At 41.6% G+C, this 12,265-nt stretch overlaps 1 protein-coding gene across 2 annotated transcripts in view; it reads right to left on the reverse strand.

The window, feature by feature from the left end:
- Positions 1-2,647: 2,647 nt before the first annotated feature.
- The window catches only part of LOC130298365 (uncharacterized), a 96,543-nt gene continuing 86,925 nt past the window's right edge, over positions 2,648-12,265 (reverse strand). Inside the window, exons 1-2 of one of the 2 annotated variants that reach the window (XM_056551300.1) lie at positions 3,476-3,534; positions 2,648-3,389 (exon numbers count right to left, since the gene is read on the reverse strand). In XM_056551300.1, the coding sequence (XP_056407275.1) occupies positions 2,789-3,389; positions 3,476-3,522 (648 nt within the window). In that variant the 5' untranslated portion in view covers positions 3,523-3,534 and the 3' untranslated portion in view covers positions 2,648-2,788. Of the gene's footprint in view, positions 3,390-3,475; positions 3,535-12,265 lie in introns of those variants that run through there. The other variant, XM_056551298.1, reaches the window with a different exon arrangement.

Here is a 12,265-nt window from a genome sequence, read left to right on the forward strand (position 1 = left end):
ATGTCCACCCCTCTACACCCCTCTGTCACCCATGTCCACCCCTCTGTCACCCATGTCCACTCTTCTACACCCCTCTGTCACCCATGTAAAAAAAGAAAAGAAAAAAAAGTTTGGCGCCTAATAGGTTTGTTTTGCAGATTTAACGGTGAAGAATTGTGGCTGGAAGAAATCGTGATGATGGCCCAGACCAGATGGAGAAGAGAAGGCAACGATGCAAATTAGAGAAGACTTCATTGGTGAGTTGCTGTATAAAGCAGCACTTTAAACTACATACTCACTGATAAATAGATATAGTGCATTGCGTTTTTTACCGTTTTATCCTTTTTTTTTTTTTTTTTTCCTTGCTCGTTAACCTCGGTAGCGGTGCCCCGTGGAAATTTTTTTCCCAAGGTGTGCCCCGACCCGAAAAAGGTTGGGAAACACTGGTATATACATACATTCATATATATGGGATACAATACAGGAATATGGGTGCACTACTGTGGTAGATGTAAACAATACATTGGCTATCCCTCAACACTAATGTTAAAATTGAGACATTCGCCAGTGTATCCTTATATGAAGGACACACCAGAGCCCGCACACCAACGCCAAGGTTTCTCAAATTGGTGCGAGACCTAACGCTAATCCTACCTGTGCTTGATAAGCAAAACAGGGGCCAGTGGGCAATTACGGCAGCATTCGGTTGACTCACAACTTCCTCCCAGATACCCTCCAGCGTGACTGAGCACACATGCAATGGGAGGAGGGAGGCAAGCTGCAAGCCCCACCTGAGTTGGCTAATATGGGTGCCTGGCCTCACAGGTGCTACCTTAATGCTGCCTTGTAGATATTCAAGGAGCATTAATGTTGGAGTTTACACACCTCCAAATATAAAATTTAAACAAACAACAAAAAACGTGGTCTCAAATGGCTGGAGGTGCTCAACCCCAAATGCGGTTGTGCATTTATACTGGGGGAGCAGATCCTGCCCTTGTAGTCCGTTGCTAGGGGCGATCCCCAGCATAAAAATGCATACAATGGAGGATGCCTGCAGCGGACTACAAGTGCCACAAGTGTGGTCAGTATATAGTATACATTCATATATATAGAGGTCAGTATATAGTATACATTCATATATATGGGGGTCAGTATATAGTATACATTCATATATATGGGGTCAGTATATAGTATACATTCATATATATGGGGGTCAGTATATAGTATACATTCATTTATATATGGGGGTCAGTATATAGTATACATTCATATATATATGGGGGTCAGTATATAGTATACATTCATATATATGGGGGTCAGTATATAGTATACATTCATGTGTGGTCAGTATATAGTATACGATAATATATATGGGGGTCAGTATATAGTATACATTCATATATATGGGGGTCAGTATATAGTATACATTCATATATGGGGGGCAGTATATAGTATACATTCATATATATGGGGGTCAGTATATAGTATACATTCATATATATGTGGTCAGTATATAGTATGCATTCATATATATGGGGGTCAGTATATAGTATACATTCAAATATGGGGGTCAGTATAAAGTATACATTCATATATATGGGGGTCAGTATATAGTATACATTCATATATATGGGGGTCAGTATATAGTATACATTCATATATATGGGGGTCAGTATATAGTATACATTCATATATATGGGGGTCAGTATATAGTATACATTCATATATATGGGGGTCAGTTTATAGTATAAATTCATTTGTGGGGACAAGTATATAGTAAATTTTTATGTGGGGTCATTATTAGTGTTGAGCGGCATAGGCCATATTCGAATTCGCGATATATTTTCGCATAAGCAAAAATTAGCATAAACAAAAATTTGCATGGGCGAAAGTTACCATATGTGAAAAATTTGCATAAACGGAAATTTGCATATGCAAATTTTCCCATATGCGAAAATTTGTACGCCAGTCTCACACAGCAGTATTAGAGCCTTCTTTACACCACACAAGCTGGAAGCAGAGAGGGATGATCACTGTGATGTGTACTGTGGGGGAAAAAAACAGTATTCGTAATTTCGAATACATAGTGCTATATTGGTGAATATTCGCGAATTCGCGCATTGCGAATATTTGCGAGCAACACTAGTGTTGACCACCAGACGAAGGGGCAGCCGACACGCCCCCTCAAAAAAAGCGCTATGGCAGAGCCAGAGATATCCAAAGGCAGCGCTGCATCAGTCCCCCAAAAAATGTGAGTTCCTGGATTTAAATATCTATATTCAGGATGGCTGTTCGCATACTGCCAACTATTTTAAGGAGGTGGATGCAAACAGATACCTCGACTTTAACAGTTGCCATCTTAAATAATGGAAGAAGAACATTCCATTCGGTCAAATGAAAAGAATCCGAAGGAATTGTTCTTCCACACAAAAATACCTACAACAACTAGAGAACCTGGAGGATCGTTTTAAACAAAAAGGGTATCCCAAACCCCTTATACAAGGAGCACGCCAGAGAGTGGACGAATTAGAACAAAGTGCTTGCTTGAAAAATAATAAACAGGGTAATGCAGAGGGGGGTTATAATGATGAATTTGATTCCGTTTTTCTAACTAGGTATTACACTTCACACACCAATATTTTTTTTACATTTTTTTTATTATTTTTTGTATAGGTAATATCACCAGCTCATATTATTGTGTCATGATTACTGGCACCATATGTAGTCCCCCAGTTATTCTTCTTTAGATGTTTTCCGTGTCCTGTGCAGTATCTCTCCCAGAAGTCCACTTGATGGCCCCCGTGGTGGTCTACACCCCGAAGTCATCAATTTTTACTCTAAGAGAGAGTGTGCAGCTGTTTCTGGAGACGGTCAACAATAACCTCTGCATGGTGGAATAATAGGTCACGATGTTTATCAGGATCAGTAGAAGCATCACCCACTCGATGATTATGATGGGGATTTCACGGATCTCGTCCCAGTCTTCATCATTATGGAATAATTCCTTTAATGTTTCATATCCAAAATAGAAAACTACACAGACAAAAGTCAGGCCACAGCAGGTGCATCTACTATGGTGGATGACTTTTTTTGCTCCTGGTAATTTATACATCTGGATGGACTGCCCAAGGTAGTATAAGGCTTCACATGTAATGGAAATTATCGTGCTGACAAAGTGTATCCTGGGATATTCTTCGGGGGACAATACATGCATAACAGCTGTGGAAAAACAGGAGGCCCACACAATGGCCAGCAGGATCCTCTGGATCAGGACCTGATGACCCCTGAACTCTTCAGTATGCATAACCATATACTTATAAATAAGAAAGGTTAGTACCAAAGTGCCAATGGACGTCCCTATGAATCCAATTCTGAATAATATGCTTTCGGGAAAGACATTTCCCACGTCACTGTGAAGGAAAAGAAACCGATGTTATTATGGATATTTCCTCACTCCCAACCCATGAAATAAGAATCATGTGCTTGTTTATCTTACCTGATGCTCATCAGTGGCGAGGCTGCATGGCCGAGGACGACCGTCATGATGTAGCTGGTGGCAAGCCAGGCCGCACACCAAAACGCCAACAGGAGGGGGACGAACCCCAGTCCTTTTAGCTCCATTTCAGACAAGTAGAAAAAGAAGACGCTAATCTCACTATTCTCACTAATCGCACTGGAACAGACTGAAGGCTCGGGCGGCTGTCAGTGGGATGTCAGGCCTCCAGCTGTCTATGACATCACATGTGACATGTCAGAATGACTGCTTGTTTCTTTGAGCTGCCATGATTTAGTATCTGCTATAGACAGAACCTGATGTTTTTACTATGGACCTTACAGACCTCAGAACCCAAGTAATTAGTGCAGGGGCTCCATTTTGATCATCTCATATTTCACATTATTTGAGTTCCAGGGCTCAGATACATTTGCACCCGCTATAGCAGTGGTCTTCAAGCTGTGAACCCCCAACCGCTGCAGAACCACAACTCCCAGCATGCCCAGACAGCAACTTTGCATAAGGAAATAGTCTAATTAAACTTTTCTTATATATAGAATCCCTGAAATCTCCAAGGATAAGCCTCTAAGGGTCTCGTTCGATCTTAATGTTATACCTTTTTTCAATAACATTGATGATTCCAAAATGTATGAATATAGGAATAATTCCATATACGATACAAAAAGTTAGCATCCTCCATCTGACATTTTGGACAGTTTGCATCCTGTCTGAGGCCCATACGCTTCAATCCCCATGGAGTATAATACATCCTATACAAAATCTCAGACTGTACCATTACATGGGCCTTATTATATGATGTAAAGTTCAAGTTTACAAAGGCTCTGCCCCATGAATCTGAATGTAACCCCCCCCCCCCCCCTCCCCAAGTCCCTTTCCCATCTACCCTTGATAGCATCAACATTTCGTACATTTTTGTCATGGGTTTAGGGACAGGGGGCCCTCTCATTAATTCAACAAGGGGATGTGAATGTACTCTCCTCAACTCCCCTTTTATTGGTTTATGATCTGTGTTACTTATTTGTAAAAAACAATGTTTCTGATTGTCTTCCCCCCACACACTTATGGGCTATCTCTTCAAACGACTTTATTTGACCTAAAACGTATAATTGATTTACATAAATAAGCCCCTTTTCATCCAAAAGAGTGAATCTTTAATTTTAAGGAACTCTTTAAGTGCTTTATTCGACCATAATGAAGTAAAGTCAAAACTCCATGGCTGAGATTTATCAAAACCTGTCCGGAGGAAAAGTTGCTGCGTTGTCCATAGCAACCAATCAGATCGCTTCTTTCATTTTTCACAGGTCTCTTTAAAAATGAAAGAAGCAAGCTGATAGGTTGCCATGGGCAACTGCTCCACTCCTCCTCTACACAGTTTTTGATAAATCTCAGCCCATGTGATTTAAAAAATAAATTTAAGTTCCCCCCATACTTAATTATCTAGATATGCATGGGTGTAGTGAGTATCCCAGCTTCCAAAATCTCAAAAATATCCTTATAACGACCCATTAGGGTATGTTCACACTACAGTGTGTGAACGGAATCTCCGCTCGCTGAATTCAGTGAGCGAAGATTCAGACTGGCAGCCGGCGGTGGCGGTAGGACCGGGCGGCACTGAGCCGTCACCATTGACAGCTATGCAGTGCTCGCGGACTTCCGTGCAAAGAATGAACATGTTCTTTCTTTGGGCGGAACAATTTCAGTGGCTGAATTGTCCGCCGCTGAAATTCCGCAGTGTGAACGGGTCTCGCGGAAACCCATTCACACTAATGTTAAGTTCACACCGCGGAATTCGGCTCGCGGAAATACGCCCGTGGAATTCCGTAGTGTGAACATACCCTTAGAGAGAAAAAATAGGACTACATTTTCCCTCCTTCTCATAATAGTCTGCAATTTTAGTGCTAAAAAGTGCCCAACCCCCATCGTGCTCAGCTAACGTTAAAGAAACATATTTCATTCTCGTGCTTTCCTGCCCCAAAGTAGTGAATTTAATAAAGAAATAAGAGCTTGGAACCATTTTTCTGATATCCATACAGTATAGAAACATAGAATGTGTCGGCAGATAAGAACCAATTGGCCCATCTAGTCTGCCCAATAATCTGAATCCTATCAATAGTCCCTGGCCCTATCTTATATGAAGGATAGCCTTATGCCTATCCCAGGCATGTTTAAACTCCTTCACTGTATTTGCAGCGACTAGTGTTGTTCACGAATATTCGCAATTCGAATTTTAATCGCAAATATAGCATATTCGTGAATATTGCGAATATAGCACTATATATTCGTAATTAGGAATATTTGCTTATTTTTTTGCGCATATGTGAAAATTTGTGCGCATATGCGCATATTTGCGAATATTGAGCCCTCCCTTCATTAACCCCTTAAGGACTCAGGGTTTTTCCGTTTTTGCACTTTGGTTTTTTCCTCCTTACCTTTTAAAAATCATAACCCTTTCAATTTTTCAACTTAAAATCCATATTATGGCTTATTTTTTGCGTTGCCAATTCTACTTTGCAGTGACATTAGTCATTTTACCCAAAAATGCACGGCGAAACGGAAAAAAAAATCATTGTGCGACAAAATCGAAAAAAACACACCATTTTGTAACTTTTGGGGGCTTCCGTTTCTACGCAGTGCATATTTCGGTAAAAATTACACCTTATCATTATTCTGTAGGTCCATACGGTTAAAATGATACCCTACTTATATAGGTTTGATTTTGTCGCACTTCTGGAAAAAATCATAACTACATGCAGGAAAATGTATACGTTTAAAAATGTCATCTTCTGACCCCTATAACTTTTTTATTTTTCCACGTACAGGGCGGTGTGAGGACTCATTTTTTGCGCCGTGATCTGAAGTTTTTATCGGTATGATTTTTGTTTTCATCGGACTTTTTGATCACTTTTTATTCATTTTTTAATGGTATAAAAAGTGACCAAAATACGCTTTTTTGGACTTTTGATTTTTTTTGCGCGTACGCCATTGACCGTGCGGTTTAATTAATGATATATTTTTATAGTTCGGACATTTACGCACGCGGCGATACCACATATGTTTATTTATTTATTTTTTTTACACTGTTTTATTTTTTTATGGGAAAAGGGGGGTGATTCAAACTTTTATTAGGGAAGGGGTTAAATGACCTTTATTAACACTTTATTTTTACATTTTTTTGCAGTGTTATAGGTCCCATAGGGACCTATAACACTGCACACACTGATCTCTCATCCTGATCACAGGCGTGTATTAACACGCCTGTGATCAGTGTTATCGGCGCATGACTGCTCCTACCTGGATCTCAGGCACGGAGCAGTCATTCGTCGATCGGACACCGAGGAGGCAGGTAAGGGCCGTCCCGGTGTCCGGTCAGCTGTTCGGGACGCCGCGATTTCACCGCGGCGGTCCCGAACAGCCCGACTGAGCAGCCGGGTCACTTTCACAGCGGCGGTCAGCTTTGACCGCCGCTTCTAAAGGGTTAATACCGCACATCGCCGCGATCGGCGATGTGTGGTATTAGCCGCGGGTCCCGGCCGTTGATGAGCGCCGGGACCGACGCGATATGATGTAAATATACGTCCTGCGTCGTTAAGGGGTTAATGGTATAGAGAACTGTGACTAGTGCATCAACTCTGTGATTTTTTGCCCAATAAAACCAAAAGGCTAATTGTGGTCTATGGGGATCTCACTGCATGTAAGATAAGCAGGACCGTCTCGGCAGTACAGTGGGATGGGAGACCGTCACTGGTTCGAGTCCCAGGGTGGACAGTGTTACAGTGTTGTGGTTAAACTTTACTTTCCTGGAAAAGCTGTTAAGTTGCCCATAGCAACCAATCAAATTGCTTCCTTCATTTTTCAGAGGCTTTTTCAAAAATGAAAGAAGCGATCTGATTGGTTGCTATGGGGAACTCAGAAACTTTTCCTCTGGACAGGTTTTGATAAATCTCCTTCTATGGGGGAGATTCATCAAGACCAGTGTAGAGGAAGAGTTGTGCAGTTGCCCATAGCAACCAATCAGATTGCTTCTTTCATTTTTCACAATGCCTCTGCAAAATTAAAGAAGCGATCTGATTGGTTGCTATGGGCAACTCAGCAGATTTTCCTGGAAAAGTTTCTGAGATGCCCATAGCAACCAATCAGATTACTTCCTTCATTTTTCAGAGGCTTTTTCAAAAATGAAAGAAGCGATCTGATTGGTTGCTATGGGGAACTCAGCAGCTTTTCCCCATAGACCACAATGGGCCAACTGGTTTCAATGGGCAAAAAACCGCTAGCCGGTTGGGGACCGGAGCCAGATGCCTGCTGAAATCGTTCAGCAGGCATCGCGGCATATCGCCCAGGGAGGTCATTATGTGGGCAATGGCCGCAGATCGCTGGACAATTCAGCCCAGCGAACTGCGGCGATATCGGGTCTCCAGTGACCCGGTGACCCGGAATTACTGGCTGATCGGGGCCGTCTCTGACGGTCCAGAACAGCCATAGCCAGCAGGGGTGAGGTGGCACTGATTCGTCGGCCCCGAGAGCTGGGGACCCCGATCCCCGGCGTCAATGTTGGGATCGAGGCCCCAGGAGCGGCGGCGGCGAGGGACTGACCTGTGTACCGGAGCAGCAGTAGGAGGTGAGTGACAGCCTTCTGCTGTTGCTTAGCAACAGCTCCCAGCATGCAAAAAGGGCATGCTGGGAGCTGTAGTTATGCAACAGCAGGAGGCAGACAACCACAACTCCCAGCATGGAAAAGTGTACCTTCAGCTGTTGTATAACTACAACTCCCAGCTTGCACAAACAGCTAAAGTGCATGCTGGAAGTTGTAGTGGTGCATCTGCTGGTTGCATAACTACAACTCCCAGCATGCCCGTTGGCTGTCGGTGACTGCTGAGAGTTGTAGTTTTGCAACAGCTGAAGGCACAATGGTTGTGAAATTCAGAGTTTTTTTTACCTAACTCAGTGTTTTACGACTGGTGTGCCTCCAGCTGTTGCAAACTACAACTCTCAGCAGTCACCGTACACCATGCACCGTACATGCTGGGAGTTGTAGTTTTGCAACAGCTGGAGGCACACTGGTTGTGAAACACTGAGTTAGGTCACAAACTCAGTGATACATAACCAGTGTGCCTACAGCTGTTGCAAAACTAAAACTCTCAGCATGTACAGTCTGTCAGCGCATGCTGGGAGTTGTAGTTTTGCAACAGCTGGATGTCCCCCCCCCCCCAATGTGAACGTACAGGGTACGCTCACATGGGCGGAGGTTTACAGTAAGTATCCGGCTGCAAGTTTGAGCTGCGGCAAATTTTCTGCCACAGCTCAAACTGCCAGCGAGAAACTACTGTGAACCCCCGCCCGTGTGACTGTACCCTAAAAACACATATAGACACATACACACATATATAAACACATACATATACCCCTATACAGCCCCCCTCCCCTCCCCAATAAAAATGAAAAACGTCTGGTACGCCACTGTTTCCAAAACGGAGCCTCCAGCTGTTGCAAAACAACTACTCCCAGTATTACCAGACAGCCACTGACTGTCCAGCCATGCTGGGAGTTTTACAACAGCTGGAGGCACCCTGTTTGGGAATCACTGACGTAGAATACCCCTATGCAAGTCCCTAATTTAGGCCTCAAATGCGCATGGTGCTCTCACTTTGGAGCCCTGTCGTATTTCAAGGCAACAGTTTAGGGTCACAAATGGGGTATCGCCGTACTCGGGAGAAATTGTTTTACAAATTTTGGGGGCTATTTTCTGCTTTCTGCTATTTTGGGGGCTATTTCATCCAAAATAGTATGCCATGTGTTTTTTTTTTTTGCTGTCCTGGCACCATAGGTGCTTCCTTAATGCGGCATGCCCCCAGAGCAAAATTTGCTTCCAAAAAGCCAAATGTGACTACTCCTCTTCTGAGACCTGTATTGCGCCAGCAGAACACTTTTCACCCCCATATGGGGAGTTTTTTGAATTGGGTGAAATTGGGCTTCAAATTTTGGGGGGTATTTTCTGCTATTACCCTTTTAAAAAATGTAAAATTTTTGGGAAAACAAGCATTTTAGGTAAATTTTTTTTTTTTTTTTTAAATTTGAAAAAGTCATGAAACACCTGTGGGGTATTAAGGCTCACTTTACCCCTTGTTACATTCCCCGAGGGGTCTAGTTTCCAAATCGGTATGCCATGTGTTTTTTTTTTTTTTTGCTGTTCTGGCACCATAGGGGCTTCCTAAATGCAACATGCCCCCTAAAAACCATTTCAGAAAAACGTACTCTCCAAAATCCCCTTGTCGCTCCTTCACTTCTGAGCCCTCTACTGCGCCCGCCGAACACTTTACATAGACATATGACGTATGTGCTTACTCGAGAGAAATTGGGCTACAAATACAAGTAAAAATTTTCTCCTTTTGCCACTTGCAAAAATTCAAAAATTGGGTCTACAAGAACATGTGAGTGTAAAAAATGAAGATTTTGAATTTTCTCCTTCACTTTGCTGCTATTCCTGTGAAACGCCTAAAGGGTTAATACACTTACTGAATGTCATTTTGAATACTTTGGGGGTTGTAGTTTTTATAATGGGGTCATTTATGGGGTATTTCTAATAAGAAGACCCTTCAAATCAAAACTGAACTGGTCCCCGAAAAATATTGAGTTTGAAAATTTTGTGAAAAATTGGAAAATTGCTGCTGGACTTTGAAGCCCTCTGGTGTCTTTCAAAAGTAAAAACACGTCAATTTTATGATGCAAACATAAAGTAGACATATTGTATGTGTGAATCAAAAAAAAAATGTATTTGTAATATACATTTTCCATACAAGCAGAAAGCTTCAAAGTTAGAAAAATTTTCAAATTTTTCATCAAATTTACGGATTTTTCACCAAGAAAGGATGCAAGTTACCACAAAAATTTACTACTATGTTAAAGTAGAATATGTCACGGAAAAAAAATCTCGGAATCAGAATGATAACTAAAAGCATTCCAGAGTTATTAATGTTTAAAATGACAGTGGTCAGATGTGCAAAAAACGCTCTGGTCCTTAAGGCCAAAATGGGCTTGGTCCTTAACCCCTTAAGGACGCAGGACGTAAATGTACGCCTGGTGAGGTGGTACTTAACGCACCAGGACGTACATTTACGTCCTAAGCATAACCGCGGGCATCGGAGTGATGCCCGTGTCATGCGCGGCTGATCCCGGCTGCTGATCGCAGCGAGGGACCCGCCGGCAATGGCCGACGCCCGCGATCTCGCGGGCGTCCGCCATTAACCCCTCAGGTGCCGGGATCAATACAGATCCCGGCATCTGCGGCAGTTCGCGATTAAAATGAACGATCGGATCGCCCGCAGCGCTGCTGCGGGGATCCGATCATTCATAACGCCGCACGGAGGTCCCCTCACCTGCCTCCTTGCGGCTCCCGGCGTCTCCTGCTCTGGTCTGTGATCGAGCAGACCAGAGCAGGAGATGACCGATAATACTGATCTGTTCTATGTCCTATACATAGAACAGATCAGTATTAGCAATCATGGTATTGCTATGAATAGTCCCCTATGGGGACTATTCAAGTGTAAAAAAAATGTAAAAAAATGTAAAAGTAAAAGTAAAAAAAAAGTGAAAAATCCCCTCCCCCAATAAAAAGTAAAACGTCCGTTTTTTCCTATTTTACCCCCAAAAAGCGTAAAAAACATTTTTTATAGACATATTTGGTATTGCCGCATGCGTAAATGTCCGAACTATTAAAATAAAATGTTAATGATCCCGTACGGTGAACGGCGTGAACGAAAAAAAATTTAAAAAGTCCAAAATTCCAACTTTTTTAATACATTTTATTAAAAAAAAAATTATAAAAAATTTATTAAAAGTTTTTTATATGCAAATGTGGTATCAAAAAAAAGTACAGATCATGGCGCAAAAAATTAGCCCCCATACCGCCGCTTATACGGAAAAATAAAAAAGTTATAGGTCATCAAAATAAAGGGATTATAAACGTACTAATTTGGTTAAAAAGTTTGTGATTTTTTTTTAAGCACAACAATAATATAAAAGTATATAATAATGGGTATCATTTTAATCGTATTGACCCTCAGAATAAAGAACACACGTCATTTTTACCAGAAATTGTACGGCGTGAGAACAAAACCTTCCAAAATTAGCAAAATTGCGTTTTTCGTTTTAATTTCCCCACAAAAATAGTGGGGTTTTTTTGCGCCATACATTTTATGATATAATGAGTGATGTCATTACAAAGGACAACTGGTCGCGCAAAAAACAAGCCCTCATACTAGTCTGTGGATGAAAATATAAAAGAGTTATGATTTTTAGAAGGCGAGGAGGAAAAAATGAAAACGTAAAAATTAAATTGTCTGAGTCCTTAAGGCCAAAATGGGCTGAGTCCTTAACCCCTTAAGGACCGGAGGTTTTTCCGTTTTTGCATTTTCGTTTTTTGCTCCTTGCCTTTAAAAAATCATAACTCTTTCAAATTTACACCTAAAAATCCATATGATGGCTTATTTTTTGCGCCACCAATTCTACTTTGTAATGACGTCAGTCATTTTGCCCAAAAATCTATGGTGAAGCGGGAAAAAAAATCATTGTGCGACAAAATTTTAAAAAAAACGCTGTTTTGTAACTTTTGGGGGCTTCCGTTTCTACGTAGTACATTTTTCGGTAAAAATGACACCTGATATGTATTCTGTAGGTCCATATGATTAAAATGATACCCTACTTATATAGGTTTGATTTTGTCGGACTTCTGGAAAAAATCATAACTACATGCAGGAAAATTAATACGTTTAAAATTGT

Source organism: Hyla sarda, assembly GCF_029499605.1.
Source record: "Hyla sarda isolate aHylSar1 chromosome 2 unlocalized genomic scaffold, aHylSar1.hap1 SUPER_2_unloc_2, whole genome shotgun sequence".
Lineage (NCBI taxonomy): Eukaryota > Metazoa > Chordata > Amphibia > Anura > Hylidae > Hyla > Hyla sarda.